The following is a 26,312-nucleotide window of genomic DNA, read 5'->3' as shown; positions in this document are numbered from 1 at the left end:
CATGCTTTAAAATGACATTCAGCAATGTATGTAAAATTTAATAAATAGCATACAGTCACACACAAATACTTTTTTTCCATACTAAATCATTAAGCCTACGAAGACAGGCAAAGAATAAATAGAACAGCAACTGACAATCTTGACTTTTCCCAAATTGATGGATGCCTTGGTATCACTAACAGTAACAACCGCCACCAGCTGGCCACTAAACTGGAAACTATGGTTTTTATCCCCCTGCTGGTGTCTTTTGAATCAACAACATGATGTAACAAAAATAAAAACCTTGAAATATACCACATTCATTCTTTCTTTTAAAGCACAAACTGATGCCAGGTAAACCAGCTTTTAAATACAATGAATAAATAGGAAATTAGTAAAGCAAATTCAATTGCAGCAACAAACAAACAAAAAAAGCACCCAAGAACAGAACCGTGGAAATATTATATTTATATATATTCATTGCTGTATTAGAGACTAGTATTTAAAGTGATAGTGCCTGTGCACTAAGCTCTTTAAGAGACCTTTAACATAATTTTAGTGCAAATCCCTTTAGACCAAAGAAATTTAAACCCCATTAGGGAGGCGATCTATTAGCAGGTGGAACCTATTTCCTAGAGTTATTCGTACCTATTTCTGCTTTTAAAAAACACACGTTATATACAAGAATCAATGCATATTTTAACTGTTTCAGAGATCTATCTTCAAAGATAGATGAAAAATTACTTTTGAGTTTTTACACCTTATTTGGTTGTACATACCAGACCAACTTATTAAAGTCAATGTTATAAAAGCTACAAAAGATTTTTTGCCATCTTTTTATCTAAGTTAACTCCTGTTTGAATAAAAGAAAAAAATAGCGTATTGAAGAAAGTTTCTCTTCCCTCTGAAAAAAGTTTACCGTTCAGTAATTAGACAAAAATATTATAAAGCACAAAAGGAAAAAAAAAAGAATATGGTTAGATATAATAACCTTTTAGTATACTCAGTTAAAATGATATTGGCAATAGTGTACAGGATTTGATTTCAAAAAAAGAATAAATATTCTGTACAAAAGTAGCCCAGCAATCTGGAAGTGAATGACAGGCAGACAAAAATGGTTGAGCAGCCATGTTTTTGTTGCGAATTACACCATCATGAAACTGAGGACCACTTCCGATATTACCTGAACCCACCTTGATCCTTAAAATATGGTAGGAACTGGCCACAGTTACATGCCTCTGCATTGCTTAAAATATAAATCTTCAGGCAGGCAAAGCTCATGAAGCTCACTGGTTGCTCACAGATTTCACAAGTCACAAAGACACCTCATCTGCAAGTGCTATCCTCCCACAAGCTTTAAGAACAACTAGGCGGAAAGCAGTTGTGGGAAAAGCCTCCGGAAAGTGATCACAGAGGAATAACCAAATGACAGCAGATATAAATTATGTATGCAGACTTTGGAAAACTTTTGTTTCAGTTCCCCTTATGACAGATTCATTCAGCCATGCACAATAAAATGGTTAAGTCACATGATTTGCCCTGGATTCTTTTCAAAACAAAAAGCTATTTCTCCCTTAATCATGAAGTACAAAAAACATCACCACTATTGCTCCAACTTGCATACATTTCCACCCATTCAACCGATACTTAACAAAGTAGCAATGCCTCATCATCACTAGTTTCATTTTTTAGGGTCGCTTCTAAACAAGTGTCAGGTATCTGGGCAGTATGTACTATCCCGCAGCGCTCGCAGGGGCCGTCGCGGTTACAGGACCGTACTCCATTATGGGACGTGCTGTAAGGCTGCCGAAGCCCTTGGCCTTGGTCTGAGGTGAGATCAAGTAAGGGTCTCGAACAGTCGTTCATATCCAAGTCTGATGCTACATCGGAAACTGGTATTAGCATTTCAACATCGTCATCTTCGTCTCTGCCTCCACCTACCCCATTATCAAGCTGTCTCAAAGGACTCTGGTTCTGATTTGCTGGACTTGACCTCCCTAAAGTGAACCGTACCCAACGTAATCCTTGAGTCATGCGACTCAGTGCATTTGAGAACTGATGGCGCCCCGGACTGGAATTTGGAGGCTCTATGCTTGCCGCTTCTCTCCCATGGTCTGCATTACTGCTCGTGTTTTGAACCGAAGGCGTCCCACAGACTACTGTTGCTTCTACAGCTGTTGTAGGAGGGACCTTCTGGGGCAAAGTAGCAGCAACACCACCGACAGCACCTGCTGCGTCTCTCCGCTCAGTTTCCGTGTCTGTATCATCAGACTCCACTGAAAAGAGGCTTCGATGAGAGCCGTTTCTTTCAGATTCTCTATTAGTATTCTGGCTGGTGATATCATCTCCGTCTGATGAAACTAGTGCCAGGGATCCTGAATGGCGAGATCTTGCAAAATTAAAGATTCGGTTCCAGATGTTACTCGACCGGCCTGCAATTGGAAGCCTAATAGAGGTAAATCCGAGTTGAGACCGAACAGCCAGCCTTAAATTCTCTAAGACGGAGGCCTGCAAAAATAAAGACAGGTTAAGTGAATTGCTACTATTTTTAAAATGCATGATAAGAAGAATATAGAATTGTTTCTGTCCCATTTCACCAGGGTATGCATCTCATGGGTGGTTGCTTGTATATAATGTCTGGTTTTTTTTCCTGAAAGACACTTGGAGGCAAAATAACAATACCATATAGGAAACATCAAGGAGATTCTTCTAAAAAATCAGTCTGTGTTACATTCTGCCCACACAAATGCATCCTGTATTCAAAAGATCACCAGCAGCCAAAATAGATTATATTAGTATAAAAGAAACCAACCCTTAATAAAAGAATCCCTTAACAGAAATAACTCTCCAGGTACATTTCATTCAATTTAAAAAGTGTCCCTGGACCTGCATTCAGATTGAGTCATTTGGCTGTTCTTTAGTGCATCATGTGCAGGTTTATCTCTGTTAAGTAAGTAAATGTTTTCCTGGGCATTACTTTTAAAAGGATAGAATGGCAGCAGAAGGAATATTTAAAGAACAAAGATTGGTCCCTACATCACAAAAAGAGGAATGGTTCAACACGTTTCAGGAAACGTTTTAGTCAAAACTAACAATATATAGATGTGAAATGAAACAACCATGACAGATAAGGCTTGTACATGATTACTTTCTAGCTTCCACTTTTCTTATGACTGCTTGTTTAATGGTCAATCCTATCTATGTTTTGAAAAGTCTGGGATAGCTAGCAAGGCTCCTCACTTTTTCCTGATTTTACTCATGCAATGCCATTAAGGAATTCTAAAGGGTGCTGTGATTTATCCTGCCTGATGTGCACAGGCACATACAATTACAATATGATTGGCTACAGTAAAACACAAACTAAAGCTTTATTGCATTATTTACTCTGGACACACTGCTGCAACTTAACAGTGGAAGCCTGTCTTTCTTCAGTCCTCCATCACCTCAATACTGATGCTGCTGAAAAAAGCTATCAGTGCTAGACAAAAGATGAGGAAGAAAGAAGGGCTGGGTAGGCATAATAAAAATGTACAAAGAAAGAGTATTATTGTCAGAAGCTTTAACAAAAATGTGTGTGATTAAATCAGACAATAAAGAAAGATGAACTTAATGAAAGAGTGCTCTTACATTTTGCCATGTTTTGGTACCACAAATCATTCTTAAGATATTGAAGTAACATCTTCAGTGTTCTCTTTGTTCCTGCTGTTTTGTTCCTTCAAGTAGACTTTGATTTATGCAAACCCTATCATTTGGATTTTCTCAGTAAGATTTATTCACAGGAGGCATGGCTTTGCATTCCTCTAAGGCTGAGAAAGGTAGGTTTACATGGTTCAAATGGGATTTAAACCCTGGTTTCTTAGGAGTTCTAGTTTAACATTCAGACAACTACACTAGATTTTTTCCATCAGATTGGAAAAAATCAACTTGTATCTCCATACTAAAAAAAGGGAAATGTTAAAGAATATTCAAATTTTGATGCAGTGGCACTTATTTCTCAAGCCAGTAAGGTAATGCTCAAGATCCTGCAAGGTTGACTCCAGCAATATATGGAGCAGGAGTTGCCAGATGTACAAAAAAAGAAAGAAAAAGGCAGAGGAACGGGAGACCAAATTGCCAAAATCTGCTGGATAATGGAGGAAGGCTGGGAGTTTCAGAAAAACATCTATTTCTGCAAGCATATGCAACTACAATGAAGAACAAGTGGGCATTCAAAAGAAGTTGTATTGGAAAACTATTAATGAAAACTTTAAAAAAATATTAACATAGCTGGAAATGAGGCCATACGTCACTTTCAAAGTCCTGTGGTTTCATAAAGTAAAGGTAAAGGTTTCCTCTGACATTAAGTCTAGTTGTGTCCGACTCTAGGGGGTGATGCTCATCTCCATTTCTAAGCCGAAGAGTCAGCGTTGTCCGGAGAAACCTCCAAGGTCATATGGCCAGCATGACTGCATAGAGTGCCATTACTTTCCCACTGAAGCGGTACCTATTGATCTACTCACATTTGCATGTTTTCAAACTGCTAGGTTGGCAGAAGCTGGGCCTAATAGCAGGAGCTCACCCTGCTCCCTGGATTCGAACCACCAACTTTTGGGAAAGCAAGTTCAGCAGCTCAGTGGTTTAGTGTGCTGCGCTACCAGGGGGTTTCATACTACTAGTTTCATAAACTAGTTTAAAGTGAAGCATCAGATGCTGTTTGAAGTAGGGGCAGGAACTGGTTTTACTGGTGAAGTCTGCTAGGAGTGGCAGTTTAGAGACATTTGCTGTGGAAAGCAACTGGCCTACCTAATTGCTAAAGAAACCGGTGTGAGTTAACAGAAAAGCGTTTACCTGATTTGGTGAACAAACAGGGAAATCTTCCACTGGCGGAATAAGGCCTTGAGCAATCAATTGCCCATAAGAAGGAGGTGCTTCTCTTCTTAATAACTCTGCTTCAACCCTTGACAGTTGTGTCTCAAATGATCTATTCAAAAATAAACGGGACATTATATAGGCATATAATACATTTTTGTCAAATTTGCTGCTCAGCCAATGGTTTCCCCATGTCAAACTCTCTTCTATCCGGGGCAATGCTTGGGGTCTTGTAATACTGCAATGTTGTTATTACTATTAAGCAAATTCCATATAGTCTTATAGGAATAATGTGTGTGTGTGTCAAGCTTTCAAGCATTGAGTAATCAGATTCTATGGTTTTTCATGACCTAGAGCAGGAGTCCTCAAACTTTTTAAACAGAGGGCCAGGTCACAAACCCTCAAAGTGTTGGAGGGCCAGATTATAATTTGAAAAAAAAAGCATGAATGAATTCCTATGCACACTGCACATATCTTATTTGTAGGGCAAAACACTTTAAAACAATACAATAATTAAAATGAAGAAAAATATTAACAGATATAAACTTATTAGTATTTCAATGGGAAGTGTGGGCCTACTTTTGACTGATGAGATAGGATTGTTGTTGTTGTTGTTGTGTGCTTTCAAGTCATTTCAGAATGAGGTTGACCCTGAGTGAGGGCCGGGTAAATGACCTTGGAGGGCCGTATCCGGCCCCCGGGCCTTAGTTTGAGGACCCCTAACCTAGAGGATACAAAGAACATTTTAAGTGAGGAGATGGTATTAACCAAAGATAAAAGACGAAGGCTATAATTCCTATTTAAGTATATTTCAGGCTGCAGCTCACATCTGTTAACAAAAGTTTGGTAAATCTTGAGATGAAATGATATCAATGTTTGAACAGATGCTCCTCATGTTTACAGAGATCTTTTACATAGTGCTGTATTTTCTGAGTATAGACTGGGTTCTCTCTACAAGTCTTCTACAGCAAAGTGGGATGGTTAAAATCCAGATGGTTTCACTGACTAGACTGAATGTATCTGAAATCCATGTTAATGGACATTAGCATTACTTCATGGGAACTGTACTAATAAGCTGTTTTGACAACAGTGGAAAATATGAAGGATTCATCAATAATGTTATACCTCTGGACCACAATCGTATCTTTAGGTAAATCAGAAACAACACACTATTAGATTTTATAATAGGATATTTACCTTCGTTCAAACATTCTCAACGAATATAGCTTACACGTGCAGCCCAAAGCAATGACAAGGAGCAGCCCACAAATAAGGCTTCCAATTACAGCAGCAGTTATTACTCTAGTTGGCACAATAACTGGGCAATTCTCTTCATCACTACCATCGCCGCAATCATCTTGTGAATCACAAACCCAGCTTTCAAATACACATCGATTGTTTTTGCAGTGGAAATTTCCTGGCTGGCAAAAGAAACAATTCTTTTCATCCGAACCATTGGGGCAATGATTTTGGTAGTTGCAGCGGTCAGAACGTGGATAGCAAGCACCATTCCGAGAGCAAGGAAATTCATCTTTCTGGCACATGGTGCAGTTGGTTTCGTCCCTTCCATTTGGACAGTGCCAGTAGCCATCACAACGCTGTTGTTCTGTGTAACAGCCCCAGTTTCCACCGCATGGAATTTCCCACGGCAGGCAGAAACCATCTACCTGATAGGTAGCGTTAAATCCTCTGGCAGCATTGACCTTGTCGGCACAAAAATGCACTCTGATTTGACCAGAAGAAGAAACCACTGTGAGAGGGGCATGGGAGTCAAAAGCAGTTAACACACGCAACAGTTTGCGTGGATTCTCTTCTAGTCCGTCATATATTTTGACATAGTCCCCATAACCAGTGCCATCAAGTTTAAAGTCAGTGAAACGCAAAATAACTTTGCGGTGGTCCCCAGTGTCTATCAGCCAAGTGCAATTGCTCCCTGGGGGATAAAAGTCTGGATAATTAGGAGAATTGAAAGTACCATAAAAATACTTCAGCAACTGCCCACATGTTGGCACACCACAGTCTATTTCATCTCCCAAGTCAAGGCAGTCGAGGTTCCCATCGCATTTTGAGGATTCTGGAATGCAAGTGTAAACATTGAAACGAGACAGACACTGAAACTGGTTGTATCCGCACGGCTGGAAGGAAGCAGCCGTTGGAGGACCAGCTTTGACACATATTTCTTCATCTGAGTTGTCTCCACATTCATCCATGTCATTACATTTCCAAGATTCTGGAATACATTTCCCATTAGAACAATGGAACTGGTTACAGTCGCAGCTTGTTTCACTGGATTTCCCTAAAAACGAACAATTAAGAGATTAAGATTAATTTTCCTGAATTGGGTATTGATGTTTTCAAGATACTTACAGAAATATCTAACTTAATGTACAGGGTGAGGCAGCATAACTTCCTTTTTTAAAATGCTTGTCATTCAGTCGGTTGAAGACGTAGCGGAGCACTAGTGGTCTCGTTCGAGAGGTGGGAGTATAAAGTTTTGTCCTGACACAGTTCAGTCACCATCATGCGTTGGAACAGTGAGGGGCGTGCTTTTGTCGCTGAGGCCTACTTTTCGAGAGGATTTGGAGTGGCCGGCCCGCTCTCCAGATTTGACCCCTTGTAATCTTTTTCTATGGGGTTTTTTGAAATCTCGTTTTCATGTGAACTGTCCAAGGACCCTACAAGATTTGAAGACCAAAATCCAGGAAGAAATTGCCAACATAACACCTGCTATGCTGGCAAGAGTCATGACAAATGCCAGAAATCGGTTTACTCAGTGTATGAAGCATGGGGGACGTCACCTACCTAATTTGATCTTCAAAACTACGTAAAACAAAACTTTAGGTATGTGCCTACATTATAAAAAAAATTCTGATTCATACAATGAGTTTTATTAAGTTTTGAAAAAAGGAAGTTATGCTGCCTCACCCTGTATTAAATGTGCCTACAAATAACCTAACTAATACATTATATAATACTAATAGTATAATGTACTGGCAGTGTATTATATATATTGTGGTATAATAATACAGTACATAATAATAATATATAATAATATGATAATTGTATATTATATATTATATATAATATTACTAGTTATATTGCAGTATAATGTGTTATTGTTTTTGATGTAAATGTGGATTTGTTTTTGGGGTTTGGGGGTGGTGGTTATTTTTGTCTTTGTTCAGCCTCTCGCGGCATTGAATGTTTCCTGCTACCTGTTGTAAATTGCCATGAGACTCCTTGGGGAGATAGATAGGGCGGGATATGAATAAAGTATTAATATTATTATTAACCTAATGTATTAAATATCCCTTTATTCAACAATAAAAATAGCTAGCAACATTTCTATGTGGTCTTTGTTTTTTTAAGTCCTTATATAAGGATTAAGTGACTGCTACAACTTATCCTACATGAAAAAGGAAACCAGTTACTTGTAACATTCCTACATTTGAAGCTTACCTGCAAAATAAGCCAATCTGAAGCCCTTCCGTGATATACTCTCATCTGAATGAAATCTGATCCAAACATGGTCTTGGGAAGATATATATGGAGATGGAATAGAAGACCCACATACTCTGTAATTTTCCATGTTTTTATAGGCCCCAATTGTTAAAGCATCTAAACTGCATCTCCGTGATCCTTGAACATCAAAATCTTGAAAACTGTTTTGAAAAACAAATGTTTCATTATATCTTCTTTGTTAAAGATTAAATTCAACAAGATTTTGAAAGTCACCATTTAAAATACAGACTTTCTACCCATTATAAGAAACATGAAGTTGTTAAATTGTAATCCTCCCTGAGACCCTTGTGAGAAGGGCGGAATATAAATATGTAAATAAATAAATAAACAATAAAATAATAATGTTCTAGTGAGAGACTGAAAACTGCACTTGCATGAAAAGAAGTCACTTTTTGCATACAGAAGATCACTTATGGATCAAGCCTGTCGAATCAAGTTCATCAAAGGATTTTAAATGGATCTTTTCAAAAAAGCAGACTCCCGTGGCACAAAGGAAACACTGTCTGAGTTTAAGACACAGATGATAATACTGATTGGAGGCCAGCTTTCAATGAAAAGGAAAACACAATTCATTTGGTGACCAATGCTCATAGGCCCCCTTCTACACTGCCATATAAAATCCAGATTATCTGCTCTGAACTGGATTATATGACAGTGTAGATTAATATAATCCAGTTCAAATCAGACAATATGGATTGTCTGCTTTCATAATCTGGATTATATGGCAGTGTAGAAGGGGCCTTAGACACTTCTGAAAACCTATGAAATGCTTTGGATTCTGCCAACAGCATTTGTAAACCTATCATTTATTTAAGATCATAGTAGAAATCAGTATGTTAAGAAACACTGCCAATTTTACATAATGTCGTTCTAAATTTTAACACTGTTCAAATGGTCAAGATCTGCCAATGACAGTGTTTCTATCAGCAAAATGTGGAGCGTGGACCTCTGTGTATCCCAAAAAACTGCTTCAAAGGGTGTTAAAATGTCCTCTGGAATTGTAAACAGCTGTAAAAAGCTCTTTTTTAGTAGCACAGAAATAGGAAGGAAGCTAAATTTAAAAATCCACTGAAATTTGGGCTTTAGGATCCTGATTGAATTATATGCTGCTATGATCTGCAATGTTAAAAAATGTGACAGCCAAGAAAATGAAACCTAGGTGCAATTTAGGCAAACATCTGTAAGCTTCTCAATAGGAAAATAGGTAAAGCAGGCTATTTTAGATTATTATTTAGATTTATATAGAACTTTAAACTCACACCTATGGCAGGCATCTTCAGAGGATGTGAGGTCTGATCTCACAACCTCTGAGGATGTGTGCCATAGATGTGGGCAAAACGTTAGGAGATAATGCTTTAGGAACATGGTCATACAGCCAGGAAAACTCACAGCAACCTACTGATTCTGGCCATGAAAGCCTTTGACAACACATCAAATTACCTTATTGTAATGATCTCCCCAGGATTTGCTCGGATGTACCAGCTACAATTCAGTCGGACAGGATATTCAAGTGGCCAGCCTGGGCTTGTGATGATCCCACTTGGGTCTTTGATTTGTTCTGGAATTTCTCCACAAGCTGCAAAACATGTAAATTTATATTATCAGATATAAGGTATTTTCAAGGATCAAAACAATTCATAAGATTTAGTAGAAAGATTGTGCCTAGTGATGATCACTCTGCTGACTGAAGACAGCCCAACATACACACTCCCAATCTACTTAAGAGGGTAGAGGAACTGTCCAAAGAAGATCTGAGCCATGTGGATTTGGCTGCAAGGGGAGGGGACTCACTATTCTTGGATGAATTCCTTATTGGTTAATGATTAATTTGTGATGTTACATAAATTAAGATCCAAGACACTTCTACAATATACTGCAAACTAACAAAACTATTTATCAAAACAATGAAATCTTAGGAACAGTTAGTCACCAGGCCGAACAGGTTATATCAGTACTGTAGCAACTATTCTACAAAGTCAAAAGTACTCGTACTAAGAAATAAGAAATAATGTCAGCGAGGTAATTAATCAAATACATGAATCTACCTAGGACCTCAAGCCATGTCTGATACCGAATGAGAGACTCTCTCCTGGGCACACAGAGGACTTGGAAGGAGCTGAACAGAATGCGCTCTGGTACCACAAGATGAAGAGCCAACCTTAAGAAATGGGGCCACAAAGAGAAGTCCACTACATGCGAGTGTGGAGAAGAGCAAACCACAGACCAGCTATTACAATGCAGCCTGAGCCTTGCCACAATGGAGGACATCCTTATAACAACACCAGAGGCACTCCAAGTGGCCAGCTACTGGTCAAAGGGCATTTAATATAATGCCAAGTTTTTAAACTTTGTGTTTTTTAAATACATTACAACTGTACCCTTGGTTTGCTTCTGATACGATAAATAAAGTATTAATCAAGTTTACCAGTGTTTTATTCATTTGTTCTAAACAAAATTGGGATGCAGACTGGATACTGATAACTGCATTATGAAGCCTGGAAAGCAATATGGGTAACAGTCTTGGTAAGTGAATTGAACAAATGCAATCAGATGCATCTTCCAAATGGCAGAACAGTGAAAAATGTAAAGAAAATATGATGTGGAAATTAATCAAAAACATCCTTTTATAATTCTGTTGACATGATCATGTTGAAATTTATATTTAATGTAAAATAAAGAGGTTTAAATTAGATAATATACAAAAACTTGCAACCACCAGACATTTAGCAGTAGTATCTTCCCTTAATTTAGCAGTAGTTTCGTTTTATAGAAGATTTATTGTTTTTGTTCAACTACCCATTAGGTGGTGCTCTTATCCCATTATAATTTAGAATTTTGCATTTGTTTTTATAAAAGAATTCAAACACCTCTTACATTGGATTCAGGTTATGAAGACAGTAAATGAAGGTTCCAGAGGAAAAAAAAGAATATAATCATGTACATTTCAACAAATAGTTAATGCTCGAATGACATCCATTAAAAAACCCAGTAAGTCATATCCTGATTTTTTAAAGTGCAGACATTTCCCTTAAATATAGAGGAATGTATGTATATTTTATAATTAATATTATAACAAAAAACCCATATGAAAATAACCTAATAGTATCATTTAAAACCCATAGAATCACCATTAACCCCACACTTCCAAATCTAGACACACAAAGTTGCTAAGGAAACAATAGAATTAAGATTCACATGCAATCATTATCTCTGAAAACTGTTCATTTAATTTTTAAAGCTATGAGTAATTTTGGTAGGAACATCACACTCTTGCACCCTTTTACAGGAGCGAGTGATTTATTGTACATACTCATGTCAGATCATACCTGAAATACTGTGTCTAATTTTGGGTACCACAATTTAAGGGAGATGTTGACAAGCTGGAATGCATGTCCAGAAGAGGGAGACTAAAATGATCAAAGTTCTGGAGAACAAGCCATCTGAGGAACGGCTGAAAGAGCTGGGCATGTTTAGCCTTCAGAAGAGAAGGCTGAGTGGAGACATAATGGTCATGTATATGCGTGTGAGGGGAAGTCATAGGGAGGAGGGAGCAAGTTTGTTTTCTGCTGTCCTGGAGACTAGGACAGGGAACAATGGCTTCCAACTACAAGTAAGGACATTAGGAAGAACTTCCTGACTGTGAGAGCTGTTCAGCAGTGGTATTCTCTGTCTAGAGTATGGTGGAGGTTTTTACAGAGGTTGGATGGCCATCTGTTGGGGGTGCTTTGAATGTGATTTTCCTGCTTCTTGGCAGGGAGTTGGACTGGATGGCCCACAAGGTCTCTTCCAACTCTATGATTCTATGAATCTATGTATAAGTCTAGAATTTTTAGTAAAAAAATCTGGATTGACTTATCAACGAGTCAGTTTAAATATTGTACCTTAACTTTTATACATATAAAAAAGAAACCATCCCCTTATTTGAATAGGATGGCTAAAAGCAAAAGCTTAATTCATACCAGGAGACCTTTAAGAAGCACTGACATCCACTCTCTCCACTGCGGCACTGCTTGTGACCTTTTAAATGCATGGGTAAGTAAATGATAGCAGCAGTGGCAGCAGTCAGGGTGGCTGCACCCTTGAGATGGCACTGGAGCTTTCCATTCCCCATGGACTGACCCTCAACAAATCCATAGGTCATATCAAAATCCATAATTTTGGGCACAAAACCTGCCCTTGAACTATACACGAAATAAAATTATATGTGAGTATATCTAGTAGTTCTTAAAAACTTCCAAATTTCAGATACTGGTACTCATTTACAAGCCCACAGGTAGGAAGGACCTTGGATATTTTAGTTAAAATCTCTTCTCCTGAGTCCTGCTCTCTGTTAAAAACAGCTATCAAGATCATGTTGAGGCATCCATTGATAGCATTTCACTGGATGAAATATTTAAAGGCTCTGGGATTTTGAACTAAGTAAAAAACCTGAACAGAAAAACCTGAATCTATCTTTCATTCATATTCAGTTCCTAACCCCTGCAACCCTTTGTCGAAAGTCTTGCAGGTTTCTCATCCAAATACCTCTGGGATATATGTCATTTCTATATATCAAATTGCCCACAAAACCCAGTGTATCGAAGTGCATGGGACTTTACAAATTAAACAACCATAAATAGTGGGGCCTACCAAAGACATACAATCTAAAAAACCATGTATGTATGTATGTATGTATGTATGTATGTATGTATACACACACACACAGAGGGAAGAAAAGAAAAACAAAATGCAACACTATACAATACAATAGTAAAACAAAAGGTCCAGGTAAAACACACAAAAACACACTATAAGTCAAACTGATCAATACATGTAATCAAAGTACTATACAATATTAAACTAATAAACAATATTAAACTAAAATTGTCTTTGAAAAAAGAACATTTTACATTGAGATTTAAAAATGAGGCAATCCAAGAGCATGAACTGAATGAAAAAGGATGAAGCCGAGTCAAGGAAGAGTAAAATCCTAGAATTCCTAGAATACAGATATTGACCAGTAAAATAAAGGCTGAAATATGAGGGAACTAGGTTGTGTAGGTCTTTGAACATTAAAAAAGAAGCTTGTACTGAATCCCAGAAAAAACGGGTAACCAATGAAGAGATATGAAAAGAAGGGGTGACATGATCCAAATGACAGACCAAATAAGGAATCTTAGCGCAGCATGTTCAATTGAAACCAGAGGACTAAAGTGAGATAATGGTAAAGCAGTCAAAAAGATTACAATAAGCAAGATGGGAAATGACCAGGACATATATTAAAGTCTTAGTAGAAGAAAAAGAAAGAAAAGCCCTGATTTTGACAATGACATGAAGAAAAAATGACATGACAATGTGAGGAACAAAAGACAAAGAGTAAAAAAAAAAAAAAAACTTCCTTCCCAGGATACATGGGGATTATCAGTGATGAAAAATGCATCTTCTAAAGTTATTTTTGGAGCAAAAATAAGTAGTTCTGTCTTTGCCATGATACATTTTAGATAACTAAGTACATTGAAACACCTGAAAGACATGTTTGACCTGACAGACAAGATAAGCTAAGGAATGAATCAGTAAACCCTAGGTCATGAAATGAAGCCAACAAAAGAACATGATCAACTGTGTCAAAAGCTGCAGACTGATCAAGAAGACTAGGAACTGAATTTTTGACAAAGCCTGAAGGAGACTATCTGTGATTTTTGTAAAAGTTGTCTCCATAGAGTGCAAAGAGCAAAATCCAGATTGAAAGGGATCAGTTACAGAAATATGAGAAAGAAAGACAAGGCAACATACATAAGCAACTTGTTCCAAATTTTTTGAAAGGAAAGGCAGCAGTGAAATAGTGGGATGATCATAAAGAGAAGATGGGTCAAGTGAAGATGCGTGTTGAAAAAGGGGGCAAAAATAAAAAATAAATAAATCTAGGTTGAGTAAAAAAACAGATGAATCCAAGGAACCAACAGAATAAAAGGAAGACAAAGAAGAGAGCAATGCTTGCCAAAAGGCCTCAGAATTAACAGAACAAAGCTCTTGAAAAGAGCAACTAACAGAATCAGGAGGAGGTAGATTATGAACAATTGCAAAACAAACAAGCTTATGATCAAACAAAGGAAATTCAGTAAATGAAAAGCAAGAGATAGAACAATTTTTTAGAAAGAACAAAATAAAGACAATGGCCAAGGGAGTATGTGTACCATAGTATCTTTCTGGGCTGACTTGCTGGGGTAGGACTTGGAGGCACTCTTTTGCTAGGGAGGCAAAACAATAAAGTGGTTCTGGTCTCTTGGCTTCCTAGCACTTGCCTTGTGTGTTCCATTTCATATATACATGAAACTGCTGGAAGAGGTTGTCCAGAGTTTTAGGGTTTGATGCCATCACCCCTGTACAAAGAAGGTGCTTTGGTTCTAAATTGGGGCCTCTGAACGGTAATGGATTGGATGGGGGGCCAACTTAATCCAAACATTACAGAATTTCAGCTGGAGCAAATGTGGCCTGCAATTGTTTTTGGGGCCACGGCAGTTTGATAATATGACACTGATGCTATACTGTTGTATTACTTGGAAGCAGTGATGGCCAGATGGCCATCCAAATGTTTTTGGCATGTGTTTTCTCTCAGCTCTATTCAACATAGCCAATGGTAAGAGATTGTGGGAGCTGTAATTTAAAAACATTTTGAGGGACTTCCCTGCTTTAAAGCCTTAAATGGGTTTGGAAACAAATTACTTGAAGTACTACTGCAGGTCTGGTCGACAAGCCATTGGCTTTCAGCCTGATGTGTTTCCAAATTACTGTGGACAATGGGGGCAACAGAGCAACAACAACAACAAATAAACTGTAAGTCCATCACATTAGATTATCTGAAAAGGCATAGATATGAAGGACAATTTTTGCCCAATCTGTTTGTCTGTAGTACTTGTACTCTCTCTGTGTCTTTGAGGATAGTTAGGCTGGCAATATTTTGTTGTGACCCCATGTAGCTGGAAAAAGCTACCCACCAAGGATCTCCCAAATCTCACCAATTCAGGTTTTGGAGAAAACTCTGAAGACCCCTTTTTTGTAGTTTTCCTCACTGAGTTTTATTAGATTGTTCTTGCGTTTTATTACTGGAGTTTTGAATTACATTTTAGTATTATCGAATTTAGATTTTATTATTGTTTGTGTTTACTCATGCGATTACTTGCTATTTTATTACAGTAAGGAATTCTATTGTGGACACCTCCTTTGGAGAGCTTTGGCCCTTAAGAAGAACTAAAAGGAGTTTAGGAATTTCTTCAGTTTTCCCTCAGTGACAAGTGGGAGAGTCTAACTTTAGAACACGGCAAGTATTCCATTCCTTTTGCATCAATACTTCAAGTATGAGAATTGGGAAATAAGATGTTCCAGAGGCTGCTTCAAGTCTCATAAAACAAAAGGTGTAATGGATGCATTTTATTATTAACAGTAACATTCGTTTTAAAATATATTTTCTCTAAATTTCATGTTACAGAACTTTGTTTTAGGAAAAATCAGCTTAGGCTACCCTTTCTCTTTAATGTTTGTATGGAAAATAATTAAACATTTTGAACAGAATAATCTGTTCACAAGCATGGAGGTATCGAATTTATCTTATGAAAATTCTTCCATGTTTCAGTTGCTTCACTCCTTATTACATGCTGCAAAAGGCAGTAATAATTTTTATAGCCAAATATCTCTTCATAAGATACCAGGTGGCTTTCAATATTTACTATTTAAGTCATGCATGAAATTTAAACATTACAAAAAAAGACTTACCAGTTGAGACTTCTGAAATATGCACATTTTCAGAATGTTCTGCAAGAGCACTGTTTCCTAAAATTAAACATAATGAATAAACTAATTTTCAAGATAAAATTTGTAAAAAAAAAATCTTCAGATACTGTACTACAGAAAAGAAAAAAGAACAAAAACTAAGTTACTTTAATATTCAAATACTTCAGAACCAAGGCCTCTTCAACTATTTTTAAAAGGGGTGGGGTTAAAATGATTATACAATCAAGACACAAATTGATTCCATGTCACTTATCGCAAGATAAATTGAGAACTTAAGATGCTTCAGAGCTTCATTACCCTTAATGGGTAAGGATTTCAATTGTTTTGGTCTTCTCTTTCACTCTTTCAGAACCCTTTCATTTCTCTCCCATTGAAAAGGGAGATTACTGAAGAGACAAATTTCATTGACTAGAAGTATATTCCGGAAAGGCCTCAATTCTTCCTACTTTGTCTGGAAGGAATTCTAGCCAGTTAGGTTCTAACTGCTTTTCACATGGTAAGCACAAATCAAACAAATTAAACTATCCGGGCAATATTAATGTTCTTCCAGGTCCAATACAGTAATTCTATAGTTTACATATACATAGTAAGCAATTTTATCTTTACTACTCTCTGCATTCAAAGTATGTATATCTGGACTATTTCTTCCTGTATTTTTATTACCATACTTCCTTCCTACCATTATATTTCCCTTTCTTACTGTGTATATCTTTGTCAGGGATGTTTTCTAATATTTTACTGCTCCATATTTAGCAGTACTTTATATTGCATACCACTGGCATTACAAAATACATCATTAACACATCTATTTGCAATAAAATATTAGCCAGAAAAAAGGCAATATTTTTCATCTAAAATTTTCAGGCAATATAGTTGTTCTGAAATCTTCAAATACTTGTTAATATCTTTGTAACTTTAAGAACAGATGCCTAAGTTTGTTCTTACCTGCAACACATACACTTTGTCCCCTATTCCTTTTTGCGCTGAGTCTTTAGGTACATAGCTTAAAAGCAGAGAATGCCTTAGGTGATGCATAGATGCATAGCCATAAGCAGATTGGGGCAAAATGTGTGTTCTGTATTTAATTAGTCAGGATTAATAGTTCCCAACTGTTGATCCTCCAGGCATTTTGGACTCTAGCTATCAGAATTTCTGACAATTTGTTAAGTTGATTGAAGGTGGACAAAAGAGAAGAAAAATGAGTGTACTAAGCTGATTCAAGCAGAATTTATTTGGGGAAAATGATAGAAATATGACTTGGCCATGATGGTCCATGCCTTGGTTATATCTAGATTGGATTACACCAATGCACTCCACGTGGGGCTGCCTTTGAAGATGGTTGGAAACTGCATCTTGTGCAGTCAGGCTGGCAGTCAGGTTGTTAACTGGAGCAAGTTACAGGGAGGGCACGATGCCTCTACTTAAGCAGCTCCGCTGGCTGCCAATAGGTTTCCAGGCCCAATTCAAAGTGCAGCTTGGGCTGCTTATCTTTGCGACCGTATCTCCCTCTATGAACTGGAGCAAGTGCTAAGATCTGCTGGGCAGACCCTTCTTTCGCTCCCACCTCCATCACAAGAATGGTTGGTAGGGCCAAGAGGGCCTTCTCGGCCATTCCCCCCCCCTCCCCCGCCGGCTCTGGAACTCTCTCCCCAGGGAGATGAGATTATCTCCCACTCTGTCCATCTTCTGGAAAGACTTTAAGATTTGGATGTTTCAATGTGCCTTTGAATAATGGTTTAGCTAAGTCTGCCTAGTCTTAATCTTTTGGTTGGCTCTCCAGCACTTTATTCCCAGGCCCTGCCCTACAGTTTTGTATTTGCTTAAATCCTTGTCCTGCCCTATTAGTCTCAAATTTGCATATGCCCACTTTTTTTGGCTACTGGTTGTTTGATGTCTGGTTTAGTTTTTACATTTCATTGATTTTACTGTTTTAATATATTTTACTGTTATATGTTTATAATTGTGTTATTTGTAACCTTTGTTTATATTGTGCTTGGTCCCCATGTAAGCCACACCGAGTCCCTTCAGGGAAATGGAGGTGGGATATAAGAATAAAGTTATTATTATCATTATTACTAAATTCCAAACTTTTTTTTTCTTAAGGACACATACCCCAGAACACCTTTCTAGGAATCTCTAGGTTCTCTAGCACAACTATATGATCACAAAGTTACACTAGAGAGCTCAAAGAGGCCTTTTATCTTCTTTCATGGGGGAAAATGAATTTCATTTCCCCCCAGATTTTGGAGTATTTCCATACACTGTACATAATGAGATATCTTGGAGATTACACCAAAGTCTAAACTCAAAATTCATTTATATAGTCTAGCATGAAAGTAATTTTATACACAATATTTTTAAATAATTTTGTAAATGAAACAAAGTTTGCGCATACTAAACTATCAGAAAGCAAAGCTAACCCCATGTCATGTGGGTAATTTTGGATTTTGGAAAATTTTGAATTCATTGATGCTCAACCTATACCTGCAAAACTGGTTGTCAGCTATACGTGAAAAACTGATTAACAGTAGAATTACACATTGCAATGAAAATTAAGAACTTTCTTCCTGCTTCCCCACTCCCCCCATGTCTGAGCTAACAAAATTAAGAATGATGAAAAAGTTTGGCCATCTTTCACTGAGTTACACATTCATTTCAAGATTAATAAAATGCCTGCGTTCTTTCCTCATAATAAATTTTGAGATGATTCATCAACTGGAATAAAATCACTTAGTCTCTCTTGTCATCAAGTGATATTTTAGTCTGTGTTGTGCTATGAAGGCTAGATTATGCTTTCCTCCAGGCAATCCTTTATCCAAAACAGCTACTTCAAAGTACTTACTAAGAAGCAAAGTGCTAGTATGAGCACCTGCGTTTATATGAGAATCTTCATGAAATGAATCTCTCATCCTACTTGGTATACTAGCAAGTGTTATTCTAAAAACACTTTCTCTTTCTTGTTTTTTGTTTTTGCCAAATTTCAAAGAAATTGTTCCAGACTGACTGGAATAGTATGCCTCTGTGTGTGCGTGCGCGCGCACGCATATGCATGTGCCTTCAAGTCATCAGCTGACCTATGTTGATCCCATTGAGTTGATAGGGTTTTTTCAGAGATAAGAAATATTTAGATGTAGTTTTGCTAGTTCCTTCTTCTGAAATATACAATACCTGGCAGTCATTGGTGGTCTTCAGTCCAAATACAATTAGAACTGACCCTGCTTAGCTTCTAATATTAGAGGATTTAGTGCTTCCAAGGTATGTAGGCCTTATATTAGATGCTTAAAAGGGTTGCTGAAATGAAATGTATGTGAATAATCAGAAAAAGAGTATGAAATAACAAGAACTGGGAGATCTCTGCCAGCTGCTACAAAGGCTACAAAATGAATTCTATGTCTTGAAACCAGTTTATATGCACCAATTATAAACAAACTGTGGCTGTAGCCACATGTTTGTAGTGCCCTTGAACTACTAGACTCCTCAGATCAGCATTTTTCTAGCAAAAATGAAAAGGTAAGCTGCATTTTCTGAAAGCTTCCAATTCACCTTTTCAATATGCTACAGGAATTTCATTAGCTTAAAAAGCACCACTTTTCATACATGTTTAAAAACACACCAAGTTTAATTTGTTTGGGCAATTTAAAAGACTGTGGAAGAGCCAAGGGCAGAAAACAGTCTCCTGGATTCACTGATGTTGACCAACCCTGAAAGAGATCTCTTAAATCTTTGGCAAATAATTTCTTAATGAAGATAAATCTTAAACTGGGAGTATTATTTTCCTGAAATAAAAGTGAAAAGGCTGTATATTCAATGGATGTGTGGTTGCTGCCTTGAGGGATTGTTAAAATTAAGAAACAGGTAGAGATTATTATTATGTTAGAAAAATTGCAAGTATATGTTATGTGCTTCTCAGTTAGTTATCAGTTATAGTCAGAACAATGGTCAAATAGCAAGAGCTAAATTTGCCACTTATACTCAACTTCTTGAAAAGTCTGTTTTTGTATTTGAAGATTTTTATTCCCCCAAGAATGCATCCACAGTGATTACAATTAAAACAACACAAACTTCACAATACACCGTAAAGAAACTAAAGTAGCTGACTAAGTAGTAGAGTTCAATATTTTCAGATCATGGTGGGCAACCCTTAACCTTAGATTAATATTCAAAACCTTTCTGAAAGTGATCAGTGCAGATGTCCAGGCACAGCAATTTCCCAACAATCAGTGGGCTAGGGCAGGAGAAAGGAAAGAAGGAATACATAGAAAGACTTAACTCACTCATTTTTATCTCAAGCTTCACCAGAGAGATTCATGTTCTCTGGCGTCTATCAGACTATCCCCATCCACTGAGGAAATACAGCCTCGGAAAAAAGTTTCCACCACTAAGATAAATTCTGTTATGTTTGTTCCAGATATATCTGTAATAAAAGCTCTTCACGAAACAGATATCTTGTTTTCTTCTAGTAACCAAGTCCAGACAATTAAATTTGTATCTGTTTCAAAAGTAGCTTCAGTAGCAACCGCTAGAAGCCTCATCTATTGAAACAGAAAAAATCTCAGAGCTGTGGGATTGCAGTGTTTTGAATACGTTTCCTGTTGCATTTGCATTCAACATGCATACTTTCAGCTTGTGACTAAGGTTTTCCAAAATAAACCAATGCAATTCAAACAAATGCTTACATAGAAAATGCTTTAGTTGAGTCAGATTGCAAAACACTAACATCTGTCTGTTAGAACTATACACTGAATCTACAGAACTCTACCACTCCTTTACAACTGATATTAGGAGGCTGCTTATTTAGCATATCAGAAGCAAGCCAAGGGTACAGTTGAAAATGTATTTAAAAAACACACGATTTTAAAACGTGGCATTATATTAAATGTCCTTTGACCAGAAGCTGGCCACTTGGAGTGCCTCTGGTGTTGCTATAAGGAAGTCCTCCATTGTGCATGTGGCAGGGCTCAGACTGCATTGTAAGAGCTGGTCTGTAGTTTGCTCTTCTCCAAACTTGCATGTCATGGACTCTACTTTGTGGTCCCATTTCTTAAAGTTGGTTCTGCATCTCGTGGTGCCAGAACGCAGTCTGTTCAGTGCCTTCCATGTCGCCCAGTCTTCTGTGCGCCCAGAGGGGAGTTTCTCATTCGGTATCAGCCATGACTTGAGGTTCCGGGTTTTAGTCTGCCACTTTTGGACATTTGCTTGCTTAGGTGTTCCTGCAGATCTCTGAAGATCTTAGAAAACTATTGAGTTAAGGCACTGGTGTGCTGGCTGATATGCGAACAGAGGATGGGCTGAAGGTGTCACTGCCTTGGTCTTTCATTATTGGCTGCTACTTCTCAGCAGATATCAGGTGGTGCAATACCGGCTAAACAGTATAATTTTCCAGTGGTGTAGGGCGTATACATCCTATGAGAATGCGGCATGTCTCATTAAGAGCCACATCCACTGTTTTAGCATGGTGAGATGTGTTTCACACTGGGCATGCATACTCAGCAGCAGAGAAGCAAAGCACAAGGGCAGATGTCTTTACTGCGTCTGGTTGTGATCCCCAGGTTGTAGTTGTGCAGAATTGCCCTGTGGATGCAGTAAAGGATTGGTTGTGGGTTAACAGACTGAGGTTTAATCCAGACAAGATGTAAATGCTACTGGTCAGAAGAAAACCAACCTGGGATTGGGATCACAGCCTGTTCTGGATGGAGCTGCTCTTCCTTTGAAAGATTCATAAATTGCCAGTGCTCTAAACCCAACATTGCCCTTGGAAATCCAGGTTGTTGCAGTGGTTAGAAGTGCCTTTGACCAGCTTTGACTAGTGTTCCAGCTGAGCATTTTCTCAAAGAAGGTAGAACTGGCCAATAATTAATATCTTAGTTGCTGCTTGATTAGACTACAGAAATGTACTCTACATGGGGCTGCCCTTGAAATTGTTTGGAAACTGCAGCTAGTTCAAAGTAATGCAGCATCTAGGCTGGTGTCAGATATGTTTTTCAGACGTCATATAACAACTTTCCTCCAAGACCTACACTTGTTTCTAATTTGTTTCTGACCTCAATTCAAAGTACTGATGTTGATCTACAAAGCACTAAACATTGGATCAATATCTGAAAGACCATCTCCTTGGCCACAAATGAGTTTGCTAGAAATTTGAGATCTTCAGAGGTGGTCCTGTTGTGTGTCCGAACATCTTGTGATATTACAGTAGTTACGGTACTTAACTTTTAGTCTGACCACACTGTTTTTAGGAGGTTGTACTGGAGTGCATTTAATGAATCAGAAATTTTCACTGAACAGCTATGCAAGCTATATAAAATTAGGAGATATTTCTCTGCTATTTTTGTTCAGCTCCACAACACTAATCACAACTTGTTCTCTCTAGCAAAGGAAAACCAGAGCTTCTTCAAAGGTGAGTGGGTGGCTATGTCTCTCAGTTTTGAAGGAAGGAAAGAGAGAAAGTGAATTTCCAACCTCAGAAACAGAATAACAGATTTCAAAGAGCTAATTCTACCACTCGTCTCATTAAGAGAAACTACCTATATAGAAGCCTTGTTATGTCTGGGTTTTCTATTGAAATTAGATGTAGTACAGGGATATGACCCTCCTGTACATGTGGCATCTTTTAAAGAAGCTAGCTTGATTAATGTTCTAAAGGCACCAGATCCTGTATGATGATAGAAGCCAAGCAAGGTCAATCCTCATCTGTACTTGAATGGGAGACTGTCAATGAATACCGAGTGCTGTAGGCTGTATTTCAGAGGGAGGACCTGGCAACACCACCTCTGAGTATTCTTGGTCTAAGAAAATTCTTAAGTCGACAGGCAGCTTGAAGGCATATGAATATACATGGTGAATTGGCCCTAATTGTCCCTTTCCCCTGCTTCCTATACTCCCTGCCTTAGGCAAATTCATTTCATATGAACTATTCCCTTTTGCTTACTCCATGGAGCTGCCTTTCACATTTTTTATATTAAGCTACCTCTTGGAACCTCCACTTAAAAGCTCATCTCATCAAAGCTTTTAGGGTCACTGCAGCTTCTTATTTTCTGAATTTCTGTCCTCATCTTTTACTCTGTCCTGTTAATGTAACTTGCTATTTTCCTGGGTAGTTTTGGCTTGTTCTGTAGTCCAGCCACATTTCCCTTTAACTCTCTCAAAACACAGAAGTCTTTTCCAAATATCTAACCCTACACAGGAAATTAGTCTTGTGACACAAAAAGAAGGTAACCACTAGTAGATTAAGATCTAGACAGTGTCACTTCTATTTCTTTAAGGAGAGGAAGACAAAAATGTTTAGTTATGCAAGGCTCATCAGGCATGATTATTTAATTTACCATGTGTTTATTGTTAGTTTTGAATGAAAAGATCGATGAAACATATTGAACTGTTATTCATTTTTATGGTATATAAACCTAACTCTTTTCTTTCCATGTTATTTTTGCCTCTGGTACAAAATTTTCTGTTAACAAAGTAAAGTCTAGGAACATACTGTACTTTGTTAACTGAAGTATATTTAAGCTACATGACTGTAAGATGACAAATTAACTTGCTACCTGAAAACAAAAAGCGTTGCCACCATCATGATTTGCACTTCATGTTAATTATTAAAATGACGGCAACAATTAATACTATTTTAGAAAACTTTTAATAGAAATCTAGCATAGCCTAGTGTTAAGCATATTTAGGCAAAATAAGGAAGACAGGAAACACTAACAAAGCCACTAACAAAGCCAATAAAGTCCTCAGCTACATCTCTCACCAAAGTGTGCTGTCTTGCTTCAAGTATTGGAGGATTTGAAATCAGTTTAATATAAGGTAATGTAGCATACTTGTGATTAAATTACTGCCACACTTAAAAGCATGATTCACATTGTTGTCAAGTTGCATGGGTTTTCTTGATCTCAAGTGTTGTGCCACATACAATGATGACAACCCAATATATCTTTTTAAAGTATTATCAATATTTGTAATTTTTATATATGTGATCCTTATGTATTTTGAATTGATTTTGTCTTATGTTAGAACAGCATCAAATTGTTGCCACTCTGAGTCCCTCAGTGAGGGAGAGAACAAAGTAAGTAAGTAAGTAAATAAATAAATAAAATATTGATATATATTATCAACACAATGGTAGCTAGAATGGTAGCTAATTTTATATTTAAAAAATACAATGAGTCCGCAGCTTTGTAATTTTGTAGTTCCTGCTGCTTGCCAAGTCTCTGTTGATTGAACTAAAAGCACTAAAAAGGCCCTAGATCTGACAGACCTCAGACATGCCGGTAGCTGTGGCGGGGTCTCATTCTTTTCTCCTCCATCTCTCTGACTCCATTTCCACCAACAGCTTTGGCCCATACTGCCCTTTCGTCACTCTCCTCCTTTTTCTGCTTCTCAGTTACTAACATCCATGAATGCACAGCCCAAAAAGTGGCTTATGCACACAGAAGTAAAACACTCTGCTCCCCTGAAGAAAAGGATCATTACGCACATCCCCAAATGAAGCTTGTGCTCATGGAAAGCACTTCTTGAATGGGCTGGTGAAAGAGTTCCTATTCCTTTACTGCCATGAATTGCTGAGATGTGACCAGTTGAGTACAACCAGTAAACAATAAATAAGTAAAACTTTATATATAGACGCCCCTCCCCCTCACCCCCCCCCCCCGGCCAAAGAGGACTCAGGGCGCTTTACAACAAAAAAAGGCAAACATTCAATGCCCAGACAAATGCAAACAAACAAAATGCAAAAAAAAACAAAACAAAACCAAAAACAAAACAAAACAAAACAAAAAAAAAAAACAACAACCCAATTACAATAATGCTATAGATATAGAAGGCATCTCTTTTCATACCCATGTTCAAATAGGGCTCAAGGAACTGGCACAGTATGATACTCTTGTCCACAGGGGATACATTCCCAGACTTATTGTGGTTAGCAAAAATTGCAGTGTAAGAGCAAACCCTATTAGATGAAAAACTTCCCATGGAAGCATACCACAGAGTTTTGCAGCTCATCCTTCTCTTTTCTCACACATTATCCACCAAATTATAATTTTTGCAACTATAAATCTAACAGCATAAAAAGTTACCCCAATACCCCTTTCCCCCTAGTACTAATTATCAGCTATCTTCTGAAAGTTTTAGGAACTTGCTTGCAACTTGCTTGCAACTGTGATTCATAACTTTTTTGCTTCAAGCAAGGGATTTTGTTTAGTTTCATTGCATCGACATGCAGAAAAAAACAGAAAACCATTAATTTTACATCTGTCAATGTGTTTGTGAGCAAGCTGATTGTGGTTCAAACCATATATGGAGTGCAAGACTACAGATTTTAGATTACATTCCTAGATAATATAAAGTCTTCACGTATTTGCATGCCAGCATATTAACTGTTATACAAATTAATTAGTATGCACTTTAGTTCAGGAAGTGCATGAGTGACAAATGGGAAGCTTGAGTTAGATTGTGACTTATCATCTGTATACAGACTGTTATCATAATTCTCAGATTTCAAATATGTTTAAGGTCTGTATTATTCATTTGCAAAGCTCCTGACATACTATCTCTAAGTGAAGACATATTTCAGAAAAGGTTCATAACTTGGAAAGAAAAACAAAAAAACAAACAAAAATATGTTTACAGATGATAGAAAACAATTCATTAGCAGAATCTGAACATTGTTACAATCCTTTGCTTTACCAGCTACAGTATATCCTTTGCACCACAGCAACATACAATGAAGTTGCATGAATTTCTTTCTCTTATGCATAGGCTCACTAGTATAAAATGAGTTTTTTCTCCCGTGCTTTTGCCCATTTCAGCTGAAACACTATTCTAGTAATACTTTCTGGTATAATCAGAAAGGCCCCATTGGACATGACCTTTCAAAGTGAGTGATTTAGAATAAAGTATGAATTGGAAATGAGTGTTTTAACATCATTATTATTCTACAGTAAAACACTTATAAAAAGGTAAAGTCTAGTCATGTCCATCTCTGAGGGGTGGTGCTCATCTCCATTTCTAAGCTGAAGAGCCAGCATTGTCCAGACATCTCCAAGATCATGTGGCCAGCATGACTGCATGGAGTGCCGTTACCTTCCCGCCAGTGCAGTACCTACCTATCTACTCACATTTGCCTGTTTTCAAACTGCTAGGTTGGCAGAAGCTGGGCATGACAGCTCATCCCACTCCCCGGATTAAGAATAAATGCAGGG

The 26,312-nt window shown here is 37.6% G+C and overlaps 1 protein-coding gene across 2 annotated transcripts in view; it reads right to left on the bottom strand.

The window, feature by feature from the left end:
• LRP12 (LDL receptor related protein 12) overlaps positions 1-26,312 on the bottom strand; it is a 35,502-nt gene continuing 9,190 nt past the window's right edge. Inside the window, exons 2-7 of one of the 2 annotated variants that reach the window (XM_060775759.2) lie at positions 16,099-16,155; positions 9,790-9,925; positions 8,287-8,489; positions 6,025-7,123; positions 4,807-4,939; positions 1-2,487 (exon numbers count right to left, since the gene is read on the bottom strand). In XM_060775759.2, coding sequence (XP_060631742.2) covers positions 1,627-2,487; positions 4,807-4,939; positions 6,025-7,123; positions 8,287-8,489; positions 9,790-9,925; positions 16,099-16,155 — 2,489 coding nt within the window. In that variant the 3' untranslated portion in view covers positions 1-1,626. The remainder of the gene's footprint in view (positions 2,488-4,806; positions 4,940-6,024; positions 7,124-8,286; positions 8,490-9,789; positions 9,926-16,098; positions 16,156-26,312) is intronic. The other variant, XM_060775761.2, reaches the window with a different exon arrangement.

This window comes from Anolis sagrei, chromosome 4, assembly GCF_037176765.1.
Source record: "Anolis sagrei isolate rAnoSag1 chromosome 4, rAnoSag1.mat, whole genome shotgun sequence".
Taxonomy (NCBI): domain Eukaryota; kingdom Metazoa; phylum Chordata; class Lepidosauria; order Squamata; family Dactyloidae; genus Anolis; species Anolis sagrei.
The sequence above is the reverse complement of the archived record's forward strand: the minus strand, read 5'-3'. Positions and strand labels throughout refer to the sequence as shown.